Raw genomic sequence first — 27,622 nt, forward strand, 5'->3', positions numbered from 1 at the left:
GATGTGTTGGCTCTGATTGCTGGGGCCCTGTGATTTAGTGAAAAATCTCAGTTTACATTTCAAAGAAACCTTTTGGGCTGCTGCTTGCAAACTCAAGCTTGAAAAGGTGATACCGAAAGGCATGTGCACAAATAACATATACTCAATATTTTAAAATCTGCTGAGGTTGGGCCACCATGACCTTCTGGTGCCTTACTCATGATATTTGGACCCCACATGGATAACGCTGCCGGGCATATGAACAGCGCCCCACTCTGATTCCATAGTGCTGTACACTGAGCTTGTGTTGGTGTATATGGGTGTACATCATGCAGGGCCAAGGTGAATGAAACACCAGACTGGCAAAAGAAGTCTGTGAAGCCAGCCCTGACAATGGGCTTCTCATTAGGACCAGCATAAGATTATTGGTGATAATCCATTTCAGGTTATCAGTATCAGAGAAACACATGCACCAGGAAAAAACCTGAAATTGAAGTGAAATACCCAGGAGTGGTATTTTCTTGAGGGCAGCAAGGGACTCCCAGCTGTAGTACTGTGGGAAGTCAAGAACAGGAAGGAGCTTTACCTGCAAGTTCAAAGCATGTGAGAATGCTGCTGCACCAGATGCTCAATTGGGAACTTTCTAGCTCACATGCTGGGTCAGACTGGCAGGGCAGTCAGGCTCTTAGCCATAGGGACTCTCCCCTGGGGAACTGAGCAGGGAGGAAACTGCTTATCTACTGACTTGTGCATGTACCAGAAAAACACAACTTTGATATTAAGGAACACACCATTTAAATTCTGTGCCTTTGAAAACCTACTGAAAACACCTCCCATGACCAAAATACCTCCCACAATGCAACTCTGCCAATACAAGGAAAGTATTATGATCCCATCTATACAAAGGGGAAAAACCGAGGCCCAGAGAAGCCCAATGACTTCCCCACAAATAAGTCTAGGTCCAAATAAAGAATTTAACCCATGTCATAGGCTAGTACCATAACCACTGTGCCTGTGATTCTCAGGTAGGATGATGTTATACCTTGGAGTGCTTTGAGATTTTTACAGGGGTGCCATGAGATGCCATGTAACATTAGCACGGTTAGGTGTGCAAGCATGATTCACAAGAATAAACCCCACATGTTAAAAAATTCTGCCCTGCTGTGGTCTTTCTGAGTTCTTTGCAATAGAAAAATTGCTCTATTACTTTTCCATAATCATAATAAAAGTGAGTGCTATAAATCTAAAAAGGTTGAGAAGCATTATACTATACTGTGCTTTTTCTCTTGTCCACCCCTAGCTCAGCTACTCCACCCTGGTGATGCAAAGTATGAAGAGCAGATGGTCAAAGGAGTCCGTGGCCTTTCCGTACAGCTGGTGTGTGGCGACGTGGTCTCACCCATGGTCGTTTTCTGGAGCTTCACCAAGCAGGGCTCGCTCATCCCCAGGGCTGTTGCTATCAGCAATGGGATAGAATCCAAGGTAGAGAAGGCTTCTGTGGTCCTGGGGCAGGTGAGCCTGAGAAATGGCACCCTGGAGGTGAGGGACCTGCAGACAGCTGCTGAAGGGCACTTCATGTGCCAAGCCATGTATGAGGAAGAAGAAGAGATCAGAGTTGGCTACTTCTACATAGAGCTGGTGGTTTTGGGTAAGTGATGTGGAGACAGCATCCTCTCTGATCCTGCTTGGCCGAATAAGTAGAGGCCCCAGTCAGTCACCAACCAAACCATTAATCACATTGGGCTTCCTTCTATAGTGTTGTGTTCTGATCCCAATAGCCTCATCCTTTGGAAGTGAAGTAGCATCCCCATGGTGCAGACAGGCAAACTGAGGCTGTGGGAGGGGAAGTAGCTCATGCAGGGTTTCAGAGTGGTCAAGACAGGAACAGATTCTGGACTCCAATTCCTAGTCATCTCCTTCAACTGCCTCACACAGCATCCCCACTTGTCTGTCCCTCATATACTTCTCTGGATCCATGCTGCACCTAACAGTGATGGTTTCTTGAAAAAAGTCAGAGATAGAGAAGTGTCATAAGGTCCCAGGTGTCTCAACTGCATTCTTCAGTCTCATTCTCAACACCTCCGAAAACAGAGCTTGCACTGCTGCTTTCTGGAGACTGCTCTCTTAGGTACTCTTAGGGGGTGAAAACTGCAGGGATGATAGCCCCTGCTGAGGCCACAAAGCCTGCCAAGTGTCAAAGTCCTTGCATAATAGTAAAAGTCCTTGCATAATAGGTCGGTGCGAGTAGGGAACTATTCAATTCGGATTTGGATTCAGCCAATTCAGATGCCAGAGATACGATTTGGAGAGCCGAATCATTTTTCTGATTCAATTCAGCCGAATTGCTTCAGAAGGTTCGGAGATTCAGCCATAGAGTATAACGGGGAATCAATGAAATATCTATAACTTTGTTGTCTTTTGGTTGATTCAGATGAAACTTGCAGAGATAATAGCCTCTGCTGAGAGCATGACATGTGCCAAGTTTAAAGATAATAGATGCAGGGATTTCTGGGAAACTACACCTCAAATTCTGAAAGCAAAACTCATGTTGTGTGTAACTCGTAATCTTTTCTGAATCGATTCAGAAAGCCTAAAGCTTCCAGAGATTCAATTCAGATTTATAGATTCAGCTCTAAATCATCTGAATCATCTCTGAATCTGAATTATGATCCAAAGCTTTGCACCGCCCTATTGCGTAATGCTGAACAATCACCTAGAGCAGGCTTGTCCAACATGTGGCCCGCCAAACCATTTTCTGTGGTCCACGGTGCTGCGATGGGAAATGAAGGTAAACACGGTTTACTTTCATTCCCACCCCTTGTTCCTCCTGCAGCCCCTCAGCAACTTCCTAATGGCTTCTGACAGGCTGGGGAAGGGACAAGGTTCCCACACGCACCGCGTCAGCTTGACATTGCCAATGCAGTGCATGTGGGAAGAGGAGTAGCCATGTGCCGCTCGGGACAGGATGAGCCCAGCCGGAGCAGCAGGGGCTCAGCTGCACTGTCCCCCTACCTGCGCCGGTCAGTCCTGAGCAGCACACAGCTCTGCTGCCACTTCTGCTGGCTGGTGCCGACCCGGGTGGGTCTGTCCCATCTGGAGCAGCATGCAGCTGAACCTGGATTCCCACATGCTGCTGGGGATGGGAGGAGCCCGGCTGGGTCTGCACCGGCCAGCAGATTGGTATAACGTGACAAGCCTATGGCTGGGGAGGGGTCAGGCTCCCTAGATCTGAGATCTGATGTGGGCTATGGCACAGAGACTCGCTCTGGAACAACGTGCTAGTAAACTTGTGTCTGTACCTGCCAGGAACCCAAGTAGCAGGTGGTTGATACCTGGTAAGCTCATGTGAGTAAAGACTGCTTATTGCTTTCTGTTTGGCTTCAAAATGTTTTTATCCTACTAAAATATGCCATTCTTTGTGAGAGTCATTGCCTCTGTATGAGAAGCCGAATCATAGCCACTGAACTAAATTGCTGCCCTGTGGGAATAATCACAATTCAGCAAAATGGGTGGGAAGGAAAAGCCGGAGTTCTAGGTGTGCACCCGAAAAGGGCCATGAAAGAGTCAGAAGCACAGCCTTAGAACCGGGACAGCTATCCGGTGATGGCAGTCCAGGAGGCATGATGGGAATCCTCTACTCTCGTGAGATTTAGGAAAGCAAGAGGACATGAGAACAACATGTAGGCAGAGACAGTGTAGGGCCTTGGAGCCATGTTAATAAGTGAGGACAACTGTGTTCCCACTCTGGTCAGTGACTAATTCACTACTTCACTAGCTTCAAGCCACTCAAACCTCCTGCCAGAAAATAAGCCCTTCCTACCCACTTACACTTTACTTGCTCTGAACTGGAAATGAGGCAGTAAGGGCCCTTCTAGGGTGGTCCAAGGACAGTAGAAGCAGATCACACACAGCGAGTGAGAGATGTTCCCAGAGTGTCCTCACCACCACATTTCTCCTGAAAAGCAGGGATATCCTGAGGTTCATTTAATGTTTGTAAAAAGCTTGGAGAGCCCCACATAGATGCACTGCATAGAAATGCAAAATATATTTTTACTTATTTGGCACCTTGGGCTGAGATTTTCAGAGCTGAGTCAAAAAGCCAACTTCCATTAAAATGAACGGGATTTAGAGGGCTCCAAATCTTTTATGACAACTTTGTAACATGCCTATCTACCCCTTTATGCAAATCTCAGCCATAGTTTGGAAGCTCAGCCAAAGAACATAAGAGCATAAAAAGTGCCATGCTTGGTCAGCCTCATGGTCCATCTAGCTCAGTATCCTGTCCCGAACACTGGCAGAGGTGGATGCTATAGAGGGAGAGTTTTGAACTGGTTAGACCTGTTTCATTGTCACTTCCTGCAACTTCATTGGTGTCGAAGGTCACGTGACATCACTTCCTAATGTGATACTGCTTCCTATGAGGTCTTTGAATGTAGCTCACTGGCCCACTGGGTAATAAAAAATTCATGATCCAGCCCCACATTCAAAAAGGTTGGACACCCCTGACCTAGACAAAACTGAAGTGAGACCTTTGGGGCTGGACTGTGTGAAGGAGAGTAAATGAGACTAAAGCAACTCTTGCCTGGCCCTAGCATCTTATGGACAACAGTACAAACTGGCGTTATCAGCTTGGGCCCCTGGGGTTTGCCTTCCTGTATGGGTCTGGCACTGATACTGGTTAGAGACACTGCAAGGGTGAGGACAGCAGGAGAGTCAAGTTCTTCATGGACCTTGCTGTACAGAGTATTGTTACCAGCAGCTGTGTTGCAGTCTGCCTCCATCACACATGCTGGTGCAAAGCAATGCCAGCTGATGATCCTTTCAGTGATATGAGTAGCTATGCTTGGGCCTCCTGACACCCAGGCAGGCCTGCATGCAAACCTCTAATGCTGTACCTGAACCCCTGCATTTCTGCATGTGGGGGTATGGGGGGAGAGTCTGAGCAGGGTTTTCTGCTGCTTCCTGGGGGCTGTGTGTTCTGGCATGTCCCAGGCGCAGCACCTTGTATGCCGCCTGTTTCAGTGTGGGCACCTGCATGCGCTCTGCTGCCTGTATTAGGTTAACTTCAGTTGTCACAATCTTCTTGGTTGCTGGGAGATTATCTTTCTGAAGAATGTGGCTGCACTCATTGTTAGCAAATGCCTGCACTTGGAGTGACTGCTGTGTTCCTGCTCGCCCCGGGTGCACAGCAGCTTGCTGTTATTTCCAGGATTAGCTGCTAGCTCTACCCTGTGGGAAGCGGAGCATGTCACAAATTTACTCCCAGAGTTTAAGGCCCCACATCTCAGGGACCTGAGATCATCTAGTCTGACCTGTGTATCACAGGCTAGTTCCACCAGGTTGCCCCTTAACTGAGCCCAACAGCTTGTACCCATCTTCAAGAAGGGTGCCCACTCCTGATCTGAAAACATTAAGAGAAGGAGAGCCCCCCACTCCCCGTGTTAGTCTGTTCAAGGGTTTAATCACCCCTGTTAAAAACCCATGCCTCATTTATAGTTTGAATTCATCCCACTTTGGCATCCAGCCACTGGTCTTGGTTCTGCCTCCTCCACAAAAGCAAACAGTCCTTCAATAGCAGGTGTCTTTGCGTCACTGTCTTCCAGTTATCTTGTCCCTCTGTAGTATTTCATGAGCTCCTAGTGGAAGGCTGGAAAGTTACAGGCCATATTAGGTGACAAGCCCCCATCCTTGGTGTTTATTCAGACTAAAGTCCAAGTATGCTATAAACACCAGAGAGGTAACAAGGGGGGCCGGGGGGAGGGCTTCAGGTCTAGTAGAGGAGTAGAAGAGAGGAGAAAGTAAAAGTGGAGGTAGCAGTTAGAGCTGGAAAAGTAATGCCTTGTTAGAGACAGATTTGCAATTTGTTCCCTTCTATAGTTTTGGGGATGGTTTATTCATCAGTCAATGGGAAAAATAGACTGCAGGAAGAGCTGGTGGATCTGGCCCTGCTCCAGGAATACTCACATGCAGGGTGCCTGCCCCACAGGAGCTCGCAGAACTTGGCAGCCCTCAGGGAGGGAAGATCCATATCCCTTTTACACAGGGAGAGTTCGAGGCAGCAGGTTACAGCCAAGATTTGCAGAGAGGGGCAGCTCTTGCTGTGGTACCCGGGGGACCCATCGTAGACCAGGGCCCGTTATGCTAGGTGGTGCCAGAACAGAAAAATGGTCCCTCTCTGAGGGAATTTAATATCAAAGTGTTGGACGCAAAACAACAGGGGGATACGGGCTGAGAGAGGACTTAAGTTAGACTGACTTGGTGCATGTGATGGGCAGTGGTCTCAGCTCACCAGCTGCCTTGTACTCATCATGGCAAAGGAGAACTATGGGTGTCTTGAGGACTCTACCTGCAGCTGCCCTCAGCTATGTTTATGAGTGCTGTTGCTCAGCACCTCTGAAACCAGGCCCTGAGCATTGGGAACTGAGGACCTAGAAGCAGAGTCCTTGCCAGCAGGAGTGGCACTTTTCAGCAGAAGGGAGATGCTCATCCTTTCCCCCTTCCACCTACCCACACAAGCACACCTCTGCTTCAACCTTGCTGAGGTTTTCAGTGTGTTGTGGGCACTCAGGCACTGATCGCAGCAGCTGAGTGATGCAAAGCTTGGTCTCAGCACTGGAAAACAGAGGTACCTGTGAGCCTCATGCTTGTGACTGTGTGCAGGGAAGGGCCAGCTGGAGCTGCACCCCATCACAGACACCAGCTTGTGTGATGTGGCGCTTGTAGCCACACTGCAGTTTAAACTAGGTACAGGTACCAGGAGCAGCCAAGCTGCAAACCCTGTCTAAGAAGCTGGGTAAATTTGTCTGGGCTGAGCTCAGTGCTGCCATGGGTAGACTCCTACTGATGCCTGTGCTAGCCAGGTAGTGCTGGCTCAGGAACCCCTATGCTATGCTGAAGTCAGTGCTGTGACATGTGGAGAGTCACTGTCAATGTCATGATATGTGCTTGTATTCTCAGGGTTTTTAGCTCTCAGTACAACCATATTGGGCATACCGACAGCTCCCAGGGACATTCCCTGTAGCCAAGGAATAATGAGAAGTTCTGTGCCACTTTATATCTGCCAGGTTCAGCCCAGCCTAGCAGCGCTGCCATCCATTTGTATTTAACATCCAGTTTCTGGGGCCCCATGACACACATTGCATTTACCTCACAATTAACTTGTCAACTATGTGATAAATTGCAACATGCCACACATGCAAGAAATTTAATGTGGAATATCTTTGTGACTGGTTAGTATTACAGTTTAATTTAAATGTGTAGCATGCAAGCACCTTGGAGCCTGAGCCTGGGGAGCTGTTCCCCTTTCTTAGGCTCCCAGGAGGCTGCCACATTGTTCCAGATAAGGTGTTTCCCCTTGCCTGGGTCCCACTGATCAGCTGATTGGGGGGACTGGCAGGGGGCAGCCCCCAGATCCAGGATGCTGCCACCCGGGGTGCATTGGAAACCTGGTACTGGGATGTGGCTCCATGGGGTGCTGAGCACCCCACTGGCATGTTTAAAAGCAAGCTGGGCAGCCCAGCATCAGGGACTGGTTCCCTGATATGCTTTTGAATGTCTGAGCTCATGGGGAGCCCAACATCAGGGAATGGTTCTCTGATACCAGGATCTCCACACGCTGGCAAATTGAAAGGGTGCTTTGGTTTCTGGTGTGGTGTTTCTCATGGTGCCCTTTGAAGGTCTGGGCATGCACCAGGGATCTGACAAATTTTATCCTGGACCCCATAAATTTTGTGTCCTGCGTGTCTGGCAGGGCAGGACATGTGCATGTTGGGCTCCTGGATAGAATCTGTCAGATCTCAGTCGTGCGATTGAATTAACATCTGCCAGGACCCGAAGTCTCTTGAGGCAAGTTTGCAGGAGTTGCTTCTCAGCTCACAAATGAGGCACTTACTTTTGCTAATGAAGGCTGAGAGTCACATGTTGTCTGACTCCAAGAGCTGGTGCTTTATGAGAAACACCAAATATCACAAGACTGTGAGTGTTGGCAACCCTGCAACCAGACAGTGGGCCCCTAGGATCTTACAAGGACACCAGGATGGTGGCACGTTACCAACAGTCAGTCTTTGTGATGCCAGAGCACAGGGGGATGGGCTGGATGCTAAAAACATCCCTCATGGAGTTCTGTGGTTGAGGGGCTGGGCAGAGCAAAGTCCAGCGAGAGCAAGCACCAACCCTGGATACAGAGCTCTGGGTGCCCTGCAGGAGTCTCACCAGGTGAGGCAAGATGGGATTAGAGTTTGGCTTCCCTGAGGGGGTCAGGGCAAAGCTGTCCCCTACCATACCCCACACAGTCTTTCTCTGCAGTGCTGTAACAACCCCTTCCTGTTGCCCCATCCTCCCTCTCCCCTGCGACCTCCTAAGCCACAGTCTGTTGGGGAGACGGGTTCTTCAGTGGCTGCAGTGTAAAGGGCTTCTCCTATGAGGACCTGAGCTGCGCCTGCCTCCTGTATGCCCCTCCGAACCTTCCTGCCCTTGCTAGCCAGTGTCCTCTCTCTAGCACCTTGTCACATTGTGTAGAGAGGGCCCTATGTGCAAGTAACATCATTATCACTGGTTGGTTTAGAACAGTAAAGGCTAGATTTGAAAAGAATGGACTGGAGAGCCTGGAACGGCCCATCCTGGTGGGTGGCAGAGCAGGCAGGGGCAGGCTGGTCTGGAGTCAAATGGGCTATGAGAATGAAGGGCCTGTGGGCGCAGCAGGATGGGGAGAGGTGGTTTGGTGTGGCAACATGAATAAAGGGGCCACATTTGATGGGTTAAATCACATCTGAACCCTGTTCTTGGTCTCTCCTAGTTCCTGTTTCAAAGCCCTTCCTCCAAATGAACAACTCTACACCAGTAGAAGGTATGGGCATCGTGATGACATGCTCTGTGAAGGAGGGGACACCCCTGCTCAGGTACTCCTGGCACCACTACACCAGTCGGGACAGCACAGGGACTGTGGCTGAAACTGCCAGTGGCCTGCTGAACCTGATGTCAGCCAACCGGACACACATGGGCTGGTACACCTGCACTGCCCACAATGAAATCAACAGCCAGACCAGCGAGCCCATGTATCTTGATGTCATTTGTAAGTTGTCAGCACTGACAGTGTCAACAACCCTCTCCCCACTGTATTTCTGGCAAGATCTCAAATTATCCTTTCTAGGGCCCATTCCTGCAAATTATTTGTAAGTCCTGCTATGGCCTCTGGGTCCAGAGCATGCTCAGGATCTCCCAGAACTGGGAAAATAACCCTGTTATGAAGCAGGCCTCTCCAGCCCTCTCTCCCGCAAGCCCCTCAGTCAGCTTCTGAGGCATGACCCTTTGGGCTGGCTTCCCAGATGCTTCTTGGCACATGGCACTAGCATCATCATGTCAGCCTGAGGCTCTTTGGGCATCTGAGGGGGACTGAGGATTTAGAACAAGAGCAAGAATCTGGCCCACCCACACTAGGCATAACCCCGCCTTGCCCCAGCGCTGCTAGGCCATGCTTTCCAAAGGGTCTCATGAGGAACCCACCGTGTCCCACTCACGGACCACTGCAATCCAGTTAAAAAGCCCAGTTCCTGACCATTCATCTGAGCAGAGCTCCTGCCCTTCCTTGTCCGGGGCCTATTGCTACTGGCCTCCTCCTTTGCTTTTCAGATGGCCCTGATGAACCTGTGATCAGTATTGAGCCATTTGCTATTAACCATAACGGCTTCTCAGCTAACGAGCAGGAGGAGGTGATCATGACCTGCCTGGCCTCTTCTAACCCACCCAGCCACTATCTCTGGTTTTACAACAGCTCTCAGGTCTACTCTGGCCAGAAATATGTGATAGCCAAGATCTCCCGGGCTCAGACAGGCACTTACACTTGCCTGGCCCAAAACATCCACCTCAACACACGCACTCAGACCACCATCATCCTCACCGTCTACTGTAAGTACCGTGTGATTCTCCCAGGGGCCATGCATCCTGCCCACATGTGTTTTCTCCAGAGTGCAGCCACATTCCTGCCTTGTCTCTTTTCCTCTGTCTGCTGCATCTTCCCCCACTCTTGCTTCCTTTCTTTCTGATGCATCTAGCTGGCTATCTGTTAGGTAAGGAGGTACCAGGAGAATGCTGAAGGGATTTAGCAGATGGCATAAAGAGGGCCATCTGTCCTCTTAAATCAAGATATTTCTGTCTGGGGATTTGTTCAGTGAGACACCAGAAAAGTCCCCTTGTGAGAAAAGCCAACAATATTCAAGGTGTAAAGCATGTGGAGAGAGCAGGGGATCCCAGTAGCCCTTTGGCAGTGGTGTTCACTGTGCTGTCTTGCATGTAGGTGAAGGCATTGTTTTTTTCAGGTCAGACTCCTCTAGCCTGCCTGGGGCTGCCTGGCAAGAGCAGAGGGGTTGTGTTGTGAGTGACCCCAGCCGGTCATCTAGCCATTTATCACATGGAAGAGGGAGTATTCAGTGATATTTGCAGCACCTGCAGTGTTGGATAGCTGTGCAGAAGTGTCCACTTGGTTTGTAGCCCAAGTTTTTGCCTGGAAGGGCTCCTTTGATGCATCTCTGGGATGTGCACTGCACTTAGATCCTCACAAATCTAGTCAGATTGTCTAGAGACTGGGGAAAATGTGATCCCTTGTACGTCCTGAGACCCCTTTTCCAGCAGCTTTGTTCTTGGTCTCTTCTTCCTTCACATAGACTGGGCCTCAAACACTCCCCAGCCATGTGAAGGAGCGGATTTTTGGAGAGAGCCCATTGGCACCCTTTTGTGGTACCTACTGGGGAGGCCGGGGGACAGGTTGGGTAGCTGGGGGTGTGGGATGGAAGAATTGTTGTGTACGGATCCTAGGAAATGGGCAGGAAACTCGTCCCAGAGCAGAAAGCTGGAAGGATCAGCCATGGGGACTGGGTGAATGGTAACAGGCAGGGGATCATGAGGGTGAAGAGAGTGGTGTCAGCAGAGGAAGCTGCTGACTGAATATGATACTCACAACTTGTCAACTGCCTGAAGAGCTGCTGTTGGATTACACTGTCAGCAAGTGTCCCTGGAACCATGTGCTGGGCAGAGCAGACCCTTTTTGGGCCGGATGTGCTGTGACAGAGAAGCTCAGGGTGTTGGGTCCAGCTCTCTGCCCCTTGTGTCCTTATGGCAACATTGGGCAGGAAAGCTGCATTGCAGGTGGCCCCCATATTATTATTGGCATTGCTAGCTCCTTTTGCTGTTGATTCAGTGTTTGCCCATGCACAGATCAGCCCCATGGGAAGCCCAGCTGCACTCCATTCCCTGCCTCCAATTTTCAGGACATTGCTCTGCAATGTTTGTGGCCTGGTGGGTTCCCCCCAGTGCAGCTGCGGTGGGTGAAATCCAGCCAGGAAGCAAACACCGGGGTGGCCTACTCCAATGCCACCAGCATCCAGCGAGGCATGGACATCCAGAATGGCAGCATGTACACCTGCCTGGCTTTCCACCCAGGAATCGGGGAGAAGGCTGTCTGCAAGACCACTGTCTGTAAGTACCATCACCCTTTGTACCCAGCTAAGCCCAGGAAAACTGCACTGTGGGTAAAAATAACACCATTGCTACCCAGCCCTGTAATTCCAAAATCACTTTGCTTTTAAGGAGCTCTGTTTGCAAGGTGCTGACAGGCCCCCAAATCCTGTCCAAAACCTGCAGAGGCCCCCTTGCTCTGCATATCACATAGTCATCTTGCACAATGCAATGGTGGCTCTCAGATGTTCTCCATCATGTTGCCACAAGCCAACATGGTGCTAAGAGATAAATACTTGTGGCTTCAGACGAACAGACTGGGTGAAAGGTTCTGTGAGCCAGGCATGTCCTTGGTGTAAGCTGCAGAAGCTGTTATGTGCACCAAGCAGGTACAAGGCCACCAAACTGGGGCTTGGGATCCTCAAAGGACAGCCAGGGGTGTCTCCATGAGTGTGAAATAAAGCTGGTTGGGTTGGGGCCCCTGGCCCTGGGACAGGACACCTAGCTCCTGTGCTGCAAAGCAGGGAACACTGGAAACTTTGGGACCCCAGCTATTTAGAAGTCCTCTGGAGGGACTCTTCTAAAGACACAGGCCTTGGAAGCAGGGCTGGCTTGCTTGTCGGTCTCCCTGATGGTGGTGCAGCACTGCTGTTTCACTGTTTTCAGAATGAAATTGTATCGGGATTTCCCATTCATGGGAAACGTGAAACAGTTTTGGTTCTGAAGAAAATACTGTCTATGAAGCAGATGCCCTGCACTTCAGGAGCACTAGGGACTTTGGGTAGTTTTCCTGCTCCCTTTATCACCAGGCATTGCCGTCATGACAAGATAACTCAAGTCCTGAGGGACTGTGCCATACACTGCCTGTTGAGGCCTGGATCTGTAAGAATCGAGTCCCACATATGTTTGGCTGAGCCTTGGCATCTTGTCTTTGCAGTGGTCTGAGCTTTGGACCCATTTCTACTCTCACAGGGCACTCTGAGCAAGCTCTAGGAGCATTAGGGGCAGCTTGTAAATCAGGGCTGTACATTGTATGGCTCTGCCCTTGTCACCAGAGGTTTTGAGCTGGCTTAGGCCACCAGCTGTCTGGGCTGAGCTGGGGTGAGCAGAAAGCTGGGGGTCCTACCTGCCAGGATGCACAGGGTCTGTTCGGGTCAGATTTGGACATGGTCAGGGATGTTTGTCTCTAAGATACTGTTTGCTCTGCCCCGGCAGGGGCCCCTGGTGGGAACCCCACCTGTTCTGCTATGGCCACCAAGCAGAATGAGTTCCTCATGCTATCCTGCAACTGGCAAGGGGGGATGCCCCGTGTCACACTCTGGTGGAGAGATTGGAGGAACCATGTGCTGGGAGGCTTGAAACAGTCCAGCAACATCTACGTCATGAAGTCCAACAGCAGCCTGGGTGGCAAGGAGTTCACCTGCATCGCAGCCCACCCTCTCCGGGCCAGAGCAATAGAGTGCCGCATCCAGCTGGGTAAGCAGGCCAGCCCCGGTCCAGAGGTGCTCACAAGGAATGATGTGGCATGACAAGTGCTCATGTCTCATTAGTGAAATCACTGGCAAACCACATGCTGAGAGGATGGGGGGAGGCTGGATCATCAGGGAACAGATGAGGACATTAAGGGCAAAGCAGCCAAGGCATGTTCTAGTTGAGTGAGTGGCAGTGTATGTTCACCACAGCACTGAAAATGGAGCCCCCGTGGATCCAGCTCACAGCCTGCGGCATGAAGCCAATGGAGTTTTGGAGAAAGCTCCCTCAAGCTTGAGTGATGCTTATGTGGACCCAGCTCCACATTTATGGCAATGCCAAAACTCACAGGCTCCTGCAAGCCGAGTGAGGGCATGATATGAGATAAACACACAAATTACTGATGCAGAAAATTCATTCCTCCAGTACAAACCACCCTGCCTAGGCCCTGGCTTTCTGGATTCTTTATTTCTGCTTCAAACACATTTCACTGGTGGAGGTGAACCAACTTCCCAGGGCTGATGTGGTGCGCATGTGGGTGGTGTGGACACCGGCAGCAGCAGAGAACAGGGACCCTTTGTAGGAGCATGGAGTTTGGTCCTTCCCTCGTGAGCCAACAAGGATGAAATACAGCACAAGGGAACAAGTAGCTTTTAGGTAGAAACCATGCCATGAAACCAATCAAATTCTTAGGCCAACATTTTTCCCCAGCACTCGGGGCTTGTACTAAGTGTAGCTGCAAAGACAAGTCTTGAGCTGGATGCTGGGGTCACTGTGATACTCATGTAATGGGAGCACTCACTCCTTCCAGCACGTCCATGTGTGCATGCACACGCTGCTGCCCTGTGCTGGAAGCAATCAGGTCTGCTCCCGTGTCAGGAAGTACAGGGCTCTCTAGTGGCTGGAGGCTGCCATGTGAACATAGTACAGCAGGTGGGGGCAGCTTGCCAGCATGCTTGACACCTGTGCATGTGCCGCTGGCTATCTGTCACGTGGCAGAAGGGAGGGTGCATTTGGGCTGAAGTTTTAAGTGAAGCTCTGCTCTATACAGCCACTGTAAGAACAGTTACAAGGCCCTCCACATCAGTTGTCTCTCACCACACTGCAAAAGGGGGTACGCCCATATGCTCTGGCCACAGTCCTGGATCTGCCCATGTCTCTCATTGATTCCCAAATTGTCATGAGGGCTCAGTAGGCCCCTCCTTCCAGTGACCCTTGCTCAGAAAGTGCAGGGGTTGGCATTCGTCCCCTCAACTGGACATTACTGAACAAACCCATTGCTGACTCCAGATCCAGAATTCACCGCAGATCCCTGTCCCCAGGCTAGACTAGCTCTTCAGAGGTCCCAGGGACAGAGGCTAGCCTCTCTCCTTAGCATGAGTTTGCTTTTACAGGGTCATAGGGACAGAACCCAACTTCTTCCCCCAGGCCAGGTTGGCTCTGCAGACCTCATCTCAACCATAAGATAGTACATATGACTTCTGGTTGCTGAAGCTGTCAGCTCTGAGTGACATGCCCTAGTCCCATGTGATAAGCAGGGCCACCTTTACCCCAGCTCTATTCAGACTGAAATGTACTGCCCCAGAGACCCCTTCTCACCAGAGCTGCTCTTCCCTTTCACCCTCTTTTTGTACAGAAGTCCCCAGGCTGGTGGCGGAGAGCACTGAGGTGTCGCTATTTGAAGGTGACGAGGTCCAGCTGGGCTGCATGCTGCAAGGGCCCCATCTGGGCTCTGAAGTTTTCTGGTACAACAACAAGAACCAAGTGATCAGACCAGATGCTCAAAAATATAGGCTGCAGCAGAGTGGCACCTGGTTCAAGCTGACCATCCGGGACACGGAGTGGCCGAGTGACAGTGGCACCTACCGCTGTGCAGCCGTGAATGCTGTGGGCAACACCAGCCTCCCCATCAGCCTCCATGTGAAAAGTAAGAAGTCCCTGGGAAACATAGAGCCATGTCCAATAGCTGGGGCTAGAGGGACAAGGGACAAGAGCAGGCTGGGAGCTGTAGGGAACAGAATGCGGTGAGGGCAGGCAAAGGGGAAGTGTATTGAGGCTCTGGGGCTGGAGAATTGGGTTACATTTGTGCTGGGGACCTGTGAGACAGGATGGAGTCAGGGGACAGAAGGAGCTGTCTTGGCTGGGTTAGTTGCTGGTCTGTTTTGCATGCAGCTTGCTGGAAGTTTGAACAATGACAGCATCCAGCTGCTGGACTCCCCAAGGACTGTGGGGTGATGGGGACTGCAAATCCCAGGGTTTCCTGCTCCATTTGCCCTTTCAGTTTCCATGACAGTGAGTGAAGTCATGGGGGCTCTGGCACTGCCCAGGCTCCAGGGACTAGGCTGAGCCAGGCGCCTCTCACTCTGAAGTCAGTTGGGCAGGTGCAGCATTTTATTGCCTAATCTGCTAATTAGACACTGAACTGAGTAAGTGTGCATGCATGTTGATGAGAGAAAGAGAGACTGAGAAGAAAGAGAGAGCCTGTGAGAAAGCAATAGTGTGTTTGAAATGAAGTGTGCATGCTGTGCACATCTGCATGCCATGTATGTGCAGCTGTGCAGGGTCTGTGTGTGCCTGTACAAATACACGTGTGTGTGTGTGTGTGGCTGTGTGTGTGTGTGTGTGTGTGTGTGTGCATGTCTGTGTATGTAGCCCATGAATGACAGTATAGGGTCTGTGTGGGGATGTTTGTGCAGGGCTGTGAGTATCTGGATGCAAAGCTGATGCCTGGTCTACCTGCAGAGTACCCGGTGCCCCCCAACGTGACAATCAGCAAGCTGATGTACACCCGGCAGCGCACCGAGGTGCAGCTGGAGTGGGTGACGCAGGGTTCAGGGAACCTCACTGGCTTCATGGTCCAGCGGCGAGACACAAAGAGAACCTTCTCAAACTCGTCCAGGTCAGTGGACAGCCTCTGGGAAACTGTGGCCAGCGACATCGAGCCTGACATCCGGGACCACCGGCTGGGCGGCCTGGACCCGGCAATGGTGTATGCCTTCCGCATCCTGGCTGTCAACCACCGCACCACCGGGCACCCCTCCGAGATGAAGACACCAGGTGAAGTGACTAGGGCAGTTTTGGGTCCCTGGACCTTCTGCCAGGGCCCCTACTGCAGCCCTGATCCACAGCCATAGGTCAGGTGTCTAGAACCCCATCCCGTCCCATGGGGCTGGGATACCTGGTGGGGATCCTGTTGGGTGGAGCATGTTGGACTGTGGAGAGTGAGGTTGTGCCTGGAAGCCCTGTTTCTTGTTCCAGTTGGACAGAAAGAAAGAACCTAGCAGGTTTGCATCTGAGCCCTATTTATCTGAACACCCCTCCCCTTCCCTGAGGATCCCTGTCACATCAAGATGAAAGGACAGGAGAGCATACCGCTGTGCCTTCATGTGAATTGCAACAGGTAGGACAGGCTGAATGGGATATCCAGGCCTGGCCTTCTCCCATTACCTGGGAAGTGTTGGGAGCTTGGGGCATGGGCAAAGCAATTGCATTGGTGTGCATGGAGTGGTGTAGCTCAACTGTACAGGTCAGTGTGGTGCAGGGCCTGCTGTAGGTGAAGTGTGGGAACAACCTGATGTGACAGCGCTGATCTGTTCATCAGCCTTGCTACATGTTGTCAGGAACAGGATCCTTTGTGGTGCTGGGTACAACTGCTCACAGACACCAAACGCTTTGGACTTGGAGAATGTCGGGTCCTTGCCAACGCAGCGCAAGGGGTCTGGGAGAAGAGCCTAGGGCTGGAATGACAGGGGCAGCTGTGAATTAGGACTGAGGGATGGCAGTGGATCAGTGAGAGGAGCTCCATGAGTGCAATACCAGGATGCTGTTGGTTAGGACAGGATCCCAGCAGAACATTTAGTCAGATGCCCTGAGGCCTCAGAATGGTACTGAGAAGGCTGGGAAGCCAGGCTCTTCCTGGAGGGTCTTGAGCAGGGCGAGGCGGCTTCTCCTGAGCATTGCTAAGAGGGCTCAGGCCCAGGGCTCTGCCCTCCAGCAGTAATAGCTGCTGGGGAGCAGCACCAAGCAGACTCACCTGGAAGTGGGTAGTTGGACAGGGCGCTACATGGACCTCTAGAAAATGTGCTACCCCAGAAACAAGGGCATGCTACATGAATGTGAGAGCTGGGCTGGCATGTTTCCTGGGTTGAGCACTGATGCCTCATGGAGTTACAGGTCAAGGCTTTTCTCTCAGTTGTGAGGTTCAGTTCAGTACCTGTTTCTTTAGCTCACTCCTAAGTCATGGCTGGATAAGAGGAGATCCAGGGCAATAGGATGCCAGGGCTGGGAAGGAGTCAGGATAACCAGGAAGAACTCCTGCTGCCTTCTCTTCTCTCCAGGCCTCTGCCTTCCACCCTCTGGGCTTCATTCTGCTCTTCTTGCTTCTCCCTCTGCTTTCTGCTTGGCCCAACCTCCCGCTCTCATCCTGTATTGTCCTAACTGCTCCAGATGCATACGAGATCAGGAGTGGATTCTGGTCCCTGGAGCTGTACAGTGTGATCTGGAAGAGAACTTTTATCTGAAGGTTTAATATGATTGTCATTTCTGTTCCCCATCGGTTCATTATCTTAATTGCACGGCAGTTTGGTTAATCTTTCCTGCCAACTATAATCCCTTCCTGGGAAGTGTGCCTCACCCCGCATCTCCAGATATCGTCACCAAGAAATTACTCTGCTTGCTTGTCTGACTTCTGAAAGCCCTGATGCTGGCTGCAATTTGGTTTGGTGTCACTAATGTGCAACATACCATCCCACATGCTGCATTTGCTCTAAGCAGGAAAGAGAACAGGAGAATGCTCTAAGTCACTTTGGCTCAGAGAAAGGTCTGGGCATTTCCTACCACACTTGGCTCCATTATTTAAAGGATTGGTTTAAAGTCCCTTGCAACCCCTGGAGAAGGACAATCGTTTTCAAGTGTAGCTCTGCCCTGAGAAGTGACTATAACATGTTGCCTCCCTGCTTCCTAGAAGTGAGTTCTGTTCCAGATCAAACCCTTGGTGAAAACAAAGAACATGTTGGTTTCTGTCAAACTTTTCCTTAAGTTTTTGGGGAAGGGGTTCATCAAAAAACAAACAAACATTTCTGTTTTGACAAAGAAATGTTGTGCAAATATTGTGCTGGATTTTCACAAAAATACTTAATCTTTGCTGAAAAGCCATTTTAAAATTTTGACGTAAACTTTTCAATTAAGTCACCTCCAAGTATCTTCCCCAGCACCTGCCACTCAAATATGATGGCTGTAGAGACCAAAGAAAGGCCTGAGAAGTGTAACAATTAATATTTGTATTGTGGTAGCACTGAGGAGCGAACAGCCTGACCCCAAAGAGCTGACAGCTCAAGTCAGTGCCCCTGCTAGAGCCAGCTCAGTGCTGGAGAGGGAGCTGCAGCCTGCTCCACAATCATTGCACCAGTGTAAAAAAATGTAGCAGCAAGATTACACTCATGTGGTGTAGAGTGCCTCTTACAGGGTCAAGGGTTAACTCTCCACAGGGCAAATTATACCAGCTTAGGTGTTGTCTGTCTACGTTCATCCTCACATTTCAGGCAGAGTTTGCAGGGAGGGCAGTTAGGGAAACCATCCTCTTACCCATAAACTGAATACAGACCGCTGTGCTGCAGTGTTGACCAAGTCACTTTTCAGGATAGGGACATATTTTCAGATCTTTCTCAGCACCATGACCCTAGGGAGCCTCCAGCAGGGAGCTAGTTTGAATCATAGAATCACAGAAAATGAGGGTTGGAAGGGACTTGGGGAGGTCATCTAGTCCAACCCTCCTCAAAGCAGGGCATCCCCAACTAGATCATCCTAGCTGAGTGCTCATCTTCACCAGTGTATCCTGGAGGTGGAGGATGTGAGCAGGAGAGAGGCTGAAGCAACAGCTCTTTACACAAGAGAAGGAAGAGCAAACCCTTGCTTTGCAGATGGAAAACATAATGATGCTTTGTCCTTCTCTGGTCCCTTTCATGGGCAAGCTTTAAACCAAATGGCTCTCTCCTCCCTGAAGGTAAGAGTCGTTGTGCAGATGGGGACACTGAAACATAGGCCAGGAATTTTACTGGCACTCCAGCCTGCTCTTCTAGTCAGTGGTAGAGCTGGGAATGGAAATCAGAGGTCCTGACAGCTTGGTGCTGTAAGTTCTGGTCAGACCATGCTGAAGCCATGCGAAAAGCCGTGGCTGAGCTCTCCACAAGGACAACAGCTGTGGAAATATGCCTGAGTTCAGCTGGGGACGGCTCATGTAAGGTGCAAAATGAAAATGAAATGCAAAAGAAAACAATGAGTGATTTTTCTGAAAAAACAGCTGATATTGAAACCAGATGGGGCCTCTGCAGCAAGGAGCCCACGGCAGAGCAGAAGGGCCAGGAGCAGCTGCTGAAGAGAGTTTATTTAAAATCGCAGTAATTCTCTCGCAGAGGGATCCTCACTGCAGGGAGGGGACGCAGTGCCTCTGAGATGCTCAATATGCACCATGCAGGACAGTCCTGCCTCAGAGGGCTCCCCAGTCGGAGCAGAGCAGAGCAGGCAGCAGGAGGTCGGGTCACGGGAAGATTCGGTCATCTGTACAGGGCTGCCCGGGGTGCTCCAGGGCAAGAGAACCATGGCTTTGAGTGTAGAGAAAGACCTGAGCCACCACTGTGTCCAGCTGCACCACTAGGCATGGGAGCCATCTACAAATGCCTTCAAAAGGACTTCTCTTGACCATGTAGCTGTGCAGACTGAACCCAGTGTTTCAGTCTGATCTGGCCACTCCCTCATGTTAACAAGAGTTGGAGGAGCTGGGGGAGGTTTGAGTGCTCTGCAGGACCAACCATGCCATCAGAGATGGCTCTTGTTTGAAGAGATATGAGCTACAGTGAAAACTAAACACTCTCTCCTTTGGCTGGTGCTGGGTGTGGTGGCTGCTCACCTGAGTCTGAGATAGAAAAAGAAAGCAGCTGATGATTACTCTTCTCATGGCAGGGGATACAGGGGCAGCTTGCCCTGCACTGCCACCGCTATGTCTGCCAGTCCAATGGCATCACTCCTGCCACTGATACCCTCATCTTTCAGCCAACAGGCCATGTGGGCAGGTGGCACCGCAGAGAGGCAGATGGGCTGGGAATCAGGATACCCATGTTCTCTTTATTCCCCAGCTCATAAAATTGCCTAGCACTAACTTGCAAGCAGCCCTCAGGGAGAAGGAGTGAGTGTCATGCACTGAATTATCTTTGCACAGATCCAACCTGTTGCATTAGGTTTTAATCAAAGAATGGGGCAGGAGCCCATGGTGACCCCAGCTGGCATGAGGAGTGACCTAGCAATTTGAACAAAATACCCACTTTCAATGTTGGGGTGCTCTTTATGCATCTGAGCTCCCACAGGAGGAAATACATGCCCAGAATCTCTTCCATGTTGTGACCTCTGACCAGCGCCCTCAATAGGACTAGCTTCACTCCAGTGGTTGAAGCACAGGTCTAGGGCGGGCTTGATGCCTGGGGTCTGTGCTTTGCCACTGACTCACTAAATGGCCTTTGGCAAGTCTCCTTGCCTCTGTGCTTCAGGCTGAGGAGGAGATTATACCATTTCCTTCATGGAGGGTTTGTGAGGGTTAATTCCTACTGGTGATGTGCTGAGAGGTCCTTGTTCGGGGAGGACATTGCTTCCACTGACACTGCAGCATAGCAAAGCCTGGACAGTGCTGCACGCTGAGCTGGGGGTGCCTCCTGACAGGAGAGCTGGAACAGGAGCTCAGTGAAGCATTACACCAGTGTGTACAACCAACCCCTTTAGCTGGCCTGAGGCATCTGAGGCTGAAGCCGTTTGCAGCAGGGAGCTGTACAGCCTGTGTCATGGCCCTCAGCTGGGCAGTTAAACCACAGCTCTACCACCCTCCCCATTCGCATGGGCTTCTGGCACACCGACCTCCCTTGCGCCGGCTGCACTATGCTGAGCACTAGCCTACTCTCTTCCAGCTGATCCACCTTTCAACGCCTACCCTGCCGTGATTGGGGCCGCGGTGGCAGGGATGATAGTGGCGACAGTTCTCTCTCTTCTGGTGTTTCAGTACATCATCCGGAACCGTGCGAACAACCCAAGTGAGTGGTGGGCTTGGCTGGGGACCCCCCTGCAGCTGGGTGAGGGGCCCTGGCAGCCATCCTGTGGGGCCTGCTTGTGGGCAGAGAGCGATGGGTCAGGGAGGGCAAGTGCAGAGGAGGGCATGGGGCTAGGACAAGGGACATAGCAGGGACTAAGGGCAAGTGCAGCAGAGGGCATGGGGCTAGGACAGGGGACATAGGGGACTAAGCTGTGCAGCTGGACTGGGCCACTAGCCATGGTGTCGCAAGGCCACATTATAAGGCAATTAGACCTTGAGGCTGACCAGAATTTGAATGGACAGGAAGCCAAGTGAAGGTAAATAGGCAGAGGGCTGCTGCTCCCATGACACAGAGCCAAGTGCAGGGGCTGAGGAGGTAAGTAAACTTCCCCATCATATGGCCAAAGAGAGGTGTCAAGGCTTTCATGGCCCAGGACAGGGATGCATGGCCACTAGCCATGGTTTCAAAGGATTGTGCCCTCACTTCCATGGAAGCTTTGACCCCGTGCCAGGCAGGACTCTAGTGCTGACCTCAGGAGTGCGGCCAGGGAGGGGTATGTGGCCAAGGGTCTGTTGTGACCAACAGCTTCTTTCCCTATGTTATTCCCCAGGGCTGCACGACATGCTCCTCCGAATGTAAGTGGCACAGACAGCCCCCACCCCACCCCCCCCCACCCCTCACAGCTGTGCCCAACCTCACTGTGACCCTCTCCCTTCCAGGCCTCCCCCCCCATGCCTCTTCCTTCCCCACCCCATGCAGCCCCTTCCCCTACTGCAGCCCCTCTGCCTCATCGCCCCCTTCCCCACTGTGCTCATGCCCTTGCTCCCACTTAGCCCCTCCCTGCCTTCAAGATACTGCCAGGGTCCGGTTCACTGGCGGTTCCTCCCCTGCCCCATATCCCTCCTCTTGCATGGCTGGAGCGCCAGGAGGGGTTGTTCCAATAGCTGCATATGATCCACTGCTCTCCAGGGCTGGCCTGGAGGTACGTGAGCACATCAGCACACCAGAAGACGCTGAGACTGCATCAGGCGTGGAAGACAGAGGAGGCGAGGGGCTCAGCGGCACAGCAGCCTCTGCTGCCCCTGTGGTAGAGGCATCAGCAGGTAACTGGGGAGCACACATGTGTGAGTGATGCTGATCTGTTTGGAGACAGGGCTGTGCGGGGAGGAGCCTGTCTTTCACACATATCCACGTCTGGATCCTCCTGCTACCAGGACAGCTGCAAATGGTAGGCAAGGAGACTTTGGGTCCTTTGCATGGAGGTAGCTGCGCAAGTTTAGTGCCCTGCCTCCCTGAGGAACCAAGATCAGATGGGACAGGAGACCCAAAAGCAGGGACCAGTTATGGAATAACCTTAGCCCCAGGAAAGTGGCTGATTTGGGCCCTGGAGCAGGAGGGTTAAAGGTGCTTATGCCTGGATGCAATGCATGGTCTAGCCATGGGCTAGCAGAGCACCTGGGCTGCTATAGGAGGGCAATAGGGTATACAGCGATGCCTGCTAACTCCACAGCTCACCAAAGCCCCTGGAGGTGCAGCAGTCTGCTCCTCGAGTGACTCCCTGAGCATGTGTGTTCCTACTTTTTGCAGAGGGCAGTTCAGCACCATCTGCCATGACAAAGGAGACTCCTTCAGCTCCAGAAGTCGCTGCTGAGGATGCCCCAGTTGAAGTTACAATCACCGTGACCACTACTTCGTGAACACTGGTGGGAACCCTGCCAGACCTGCCCAGCAACACCTCCTGGAAGGTGGTCTGCAGTCAGATATGGGGAAGGGGAGCTGGGAGGACCTGAGAGCAGGACTGGGATAACTTGGCTGCTGTAGGAGGAGGAGGGTGAAACAGCCCCATCTTACGGAGATGCTGGCTCTGCCTGGGACACACCACAGGTGGGAACCAAAGCACAGCCTAGAGGTGGAGCTCAATGCATGGAGAAACCGCCAGACAGACACTGTAAGATGCCTTTCTCCCCTCTGATCAGCAGGGCAGCGCCTTCCTGGCAAGCCAACTGCATAGCTCAGCTCACTGTGCAAAGCACCGCAGTGCCTGACCCAGGTCCTGTGCAGAGGGTTTGGAAAGCACCTGCTCCCCTCTGCAGGCTCTTGAGTGATGATGGGAAGCTGCATGTGGACATGCAGACTGAACCTGTAGGGCAACATGGGGCTTCATTGGACAATAAAGCAGGGCCTATCAACTAGAGCCAGGGTGCGTTCCAGCCCCCTGTACTGACAGAGACAAGCACCATTTGGCACCAGTGGCATTTCTGTACCCCCATTACACCAGCAGCTGCTTCCTACTCCAGTTCTTTGCTTTGCAGTCTAGTGCTCTAGGGTCACTGAACAGATCAGAGGAGGGACCATGTGGGCAGGCATCTGGGTCCAGGATGGCAGCAAACCACACCAGCACTCTGTAAAAGCCCTTGAGATTCTGCAGACACCTCCCTCCCTTTAGGCCCTACAGGCTGTCACATGCTTAATGGAAGCTGAGTGGAACCTGTTATAATCTGGACCTGTGAACCTTTCCAGCACAGAGCAGGGGAGATAGGACTGAGAAGGTAGAAGGAGCATGCCCCAAACTCAGCCACATATTGCACGCAGGGCAAGGGTTTTATTCTTGAAAGCACACCTTGCAGATGAGCTGCCACCAGCTCCTGCAGCGTACAGTATGGTCCATCCCTCCATGCTTGACCAGAGCCAGGGTGGGACAGGCGCACTAGGCCTAGCTGGGGATGGGGGGAACAGCCTGTGTATGTTCACAAATCCAGCCACTCACCTAAAGCTGAACTCTTGGAAATCTGCTCCCTGTGCCTGCAGAGCTGTCCTTATTACCTCTGCAGACATCTCAGGAGTCCTTTCTTTCTTAAAGGGCAGAGCTGAGTTCCCATTCTGGGGTCTCCTGTTACATAACCCCTTTCCCCCAGTGTCTGCCATGGGCTTTTGCTTTTTGCCTTAGGAGTCTAGCGGATACAAAATAGCTGCCTCTGCCTTCTCCTCTGGGGAGCTGGCTTTAATTTTCAGTTAATTTTTATTTAACTCTGATGTGTAAGCAACACTTTGGAGAAAGGCAGCAACCCCTTCTCCTTTACCCTACCCAGGCCCAGTTCAGCATATCTGGGCAATGTTGACATTTCTATGGGGAAATGCGAGCAGAGGAAGAAGCATTTCCTTCTCCAGCAGGAAGGAGCCAAAAGGATGCAAGTGAGAGTGGAGGGACCTGGAATACATATTAGTATAGCTGCAAGGCCTGAGGGAGGCTTGCTTGCCTGTCAGTTTGCTGCGGACAGGATACAGAAGCAGAGAGGGAGATTGAAAAGCTCCGTATCATCAACAGATGTGTGCACTGCACCCCCTCCCCTTGCCTCAGAGTGCTAGCAGGGGACCGGGGTCTGGCAACACTCCCACTCCTTGAACAGCGAGCTGGGAAAAGCCTGGGACTGCAGGCAGGCTGGGGGTTTACACTCCTCTATAGTCAGAGCCCTGCTGGGGCCTGGCCATACCCCACTCAGCTCAGCTCTGCAAGGGAAGGGAGGGCTGCTCTAGTGCTCCCCTCCCCTCTGGCTTCCAGCCTGAGCCACTGCAGGCATGTGCCTGAATTTCCTCGGTCCAGAGAGAATGTCTGTATGGTTGGAAACTGGTTCAGCCTAGCCAGGTTAGACTAACCTGCAAAGGTTGAATCAATTCAGGCTCAGGCTTTTTGAGTTTATCCCTAGCCTTACTTAACTTCAGACTAACACAGCTAAATATGGCTCTCAGCCTTGCAAGGCTAGTACAGCAGGAAGCCAACCAGCCCCCTGCTCCTTTCCTAACCACTGCTTATCCCAAGCCCCTAGTGCTGCCAGTGCCATCACAGCCTGGGTCACTCAGGCTGGAGCTGGAGAAGGCAGACAATAACCTTCTGTGGCACTGCCAAAGAGCCACTTGCTTTGTGCTTGTTAACTGCTGACCCAAGTACCGTCCTCCACCACCCAGCTGCTGAGCCGGGGAGGGATGTCCCAGGGGGCTGCCTGCAGCCTGCCAAGCCTTCACAATGCTGGGATCTTCCAGCTGAAGAGGACTCCTGGAAGGGGTTGCTGCCACCAAGTGTGCTATTTCATGCCTTTTACCAAGGTGGGCACTGTTATCTCCATTGAAGGAGTGGCCAGTCTAAAGCTCTGAGAAGCAGTTACAGGCCTGGTGCTCATCCTGACTGTCAGTCTCCACAGGACCCATGTCTCTAAGGAGTGTTTGTGCAAGAGATGCCTGTGTGTTCACCGGACAGGGCTAGGGGCAGCAACCACCCACAGCCAGTATGGCCAGTATCCAGCATGCTCCAAGGTTAACTCAAAGGCATTTAAAACCCATGTGGGAATGAAAAGATATCCAATACTGTAGCACAGTGAATAACAGGGACTAGCTCAGGTTCTTCAGTGCAGAGTGAATCTGCTGAAAGAAAAAGAGTCAAAGATGTGGAAAAAAACTGGAACACAGATAGTGGTCTCATGCTTCAGAGCATTTGCTGGTTGCTTGTAGTGACAAGGAAGGACTTTTCCCCCTTGTGAATGAAGTTGACTTCTGTTGGTTTTATTTTCATTTTATGCTTTGCTCTGAAATTTGGGATGTTGGTCACCGCTTAGGTGGGGATTTGGACTGAGGTGCACCAATGCTCCTGCTGGTACTTAGTAAACTCCAAGTGCTTCCACTCAGGGTCAGTCCGATCACCAAATTTAGGTTCAAGGAGGAATTTTCTCTCCCTAGATTGGACTGACAGTGACTGTGGGGGTTTCACCTGTCTCTGAAGCCTGGGCATGGTCCTCTTCCTAGGATCCTCTGAGCATCTCTGAACCAACAACTTCCCTGCTGGCACAATGGCAGTGCCCTAAGCTCCCTGGAAGGCGTGAGGGTGCTCCTGGTGTTTCGAGTGCTGAGCCTTGAGGTTGTGTGGGAGGTTTGGAGGGGCAACACGGGGGTTCCTTGCATTAGCGATTGCCTCTGAGAAGGGGATTGGACTCTGTGGCCCAGGAGGCCCCGGCCAGTTCTACACTTCTATATTTTGTCCAACCCTGGTTGGCTCAGGCCCCTAAATGGAGGGCAGTTCCTCTGGGCTAGAGGTGGGGAGTGGGAACGGGTCTGCACCTGCATCCTTGTGAACAGCTCAGGCCAGGAGCAAGGCTCCTGAAGGGGGCTGGGTTTCAAGTCCTGATTGTGGGGTGTCTGCTGTTACCCTCCAAGAAGGTGCCAACCCATCTGACACCACACACATCTTTCATTTAGCACTCGGTGACTAATAAACTCCTCCCAGTGTTGCTCTGTCCCACCACACAGCAGCTCAGCTCCACACCGTGCTGGGGAAGCATCTCCAGGCCCTGCCACTAACCGCTCTCCTTCCTCCAGCCATTCTGTAAACTCAGGTGGAGCTGCCCCTGTGTCCATCAGCCAGTGGAGCTGTGCAGTTCTCAAGTTAATTAGAGCCTGGCTTGTGTGGGCACAGAGGGGAGGCTGGGACTGCATCCTCCTGACGAAGGGGCAAGGGGAGTGGGCTGGGTTGATGAGGATGCTGTTTGTTCAGCTCTTTGTTTGAAAGGTTGGAGACAGAGGCTGAGGGGGGATGCAAACAGTGCTGCTGACTGCATCCTGGTAAGTCCTAATGCTCCTAATCCACTGGCCACTGAGCATGGGACTCCAGCAGCCACCTTGCTCTAGGAGACATTCCTTTCATTGTCTCCTACAGACGCGCTGCGGGAACCAACACCCTGCTTGGCTCATCTGCCGAGGAATCTGGGGCCTCCCTCAGTTTCTGTGAACAAGCACAGTCTGATAAAAGACTCAATAAGTAGCTGGAACAAGGAGCCCTGTGAGCAAACAAGACCCTGACCGAAGCTGAGAGCTCCATCATCACTCGGGACTGGGCTGGGGAACAGCGTCCGTCTGCCATGGAGCAATGCACTGTTTTCTGGCTCTAAAGCTTTCCAGTGGGAGTGCAGAGACGTTTGCCATAGCTTTCAGCATGGAGCCCTTCCCCACCTCCCAGCGTGGAGAGCCCATGCGTAGAACTGGTCACTGGGGTATTTACCCAAACAGACAACAGCCTGAATCTGCGGGCAGGGACCCCAAGAGAAGGGGCCCTGCCTGTTAGTTATCCACCAGAAGGAAGCAAGGTGACCAATTCATGTATCAGACAAACACATGCATGCACACTTTGCTTTCCCCTTTACAATTTCAGGACTGGCGACTGAACTTCCCTTTTTTGCAGAAAGTCCCAGTGCCGTGGACTGAGAAATTAGTAAATAAAAATTAATACGAGCAAAGCAGACACAAGGGTTACATTATTTTCCCCTCCTGACTGGCTAAGTGTTCAGATTTGGTTGTCTGCAGGGCACTTGTGCCATGTTGCCCAAGTGCCAAAAACGCCATGTACATACAGGTTGGCGTTCTGTTCCTGGTCATGGAGCCTCCATGTATGGAGGACTGCATGTGAAAATGCAGACACATAGGCCCCTTCTGGACATGTAGTGGCTTTAAATGCCCCAAAACGGAGTCAGTCAAAATTCATGGCTGCTGGGCCTAGACTAGACAGGAAAGGGCTGCACAATTAGGCCTGTGCAAAGCGGCTAGTATTTGCTTTAGATTCGGATTCAGATTTGGCCAATTCAGGGGACAGTGATTCGATTTGGTGAGTCGAA

At 51.6% G+C, this 27,622-nt stretch overlaps 1 protein-coding gene across 1 annotated transcript; it reads left to right on the forward strand.

Annotated features, from left to right (window-relative positions):
• Nucleotides 1-308: 308 nt before the first annotated feature.
• Nucleotides 309-27,273, forward strand: VSIG10L2 (V-set and immunoglobulin domain containing 10 like 2). The gene is made up of 13 exons (XM_059719946.1): nt 309-321; nt 1,280-1,627; nt 6,640-6,729; nt 8,774-9,049; nt 9,607-9,882; nt 11,188-11,448; nt 12,643-12,903; nt 14,534-14,824; nt 15,640-15,954; nt 20,847-20,969; nt 21,580-21,604; nt 21,939-22,072; nt 22,557-27,273. Exons 1-13 carry the CDS (start codon nt 309-311, stop codon nt 22,664-22,666), a joined length of 2,523 nt encoding a protein of 840 aa, XP_059575929.1. The 3' UTR covers nt 22,667-27,273.
• The last annotated feature ends 349 nt before the right edge of the window (nt 27,274-27,622 follow it).

The sequence above is a fragment of the Alligator mississippiensis genome, chromosome 16 (genome assembly GCF_030867095.1).
Source record: "Alligator mississippiensis isolate rAllMis1 chromosome 16, rAllMis1, whole genome shotgun sequence".
Taxonomy (NCBI): Eukaryota; Metazoa; Chordata; order Crocodylia; family Alligatoridae; genus Alligator; species Alligator mississippiensis.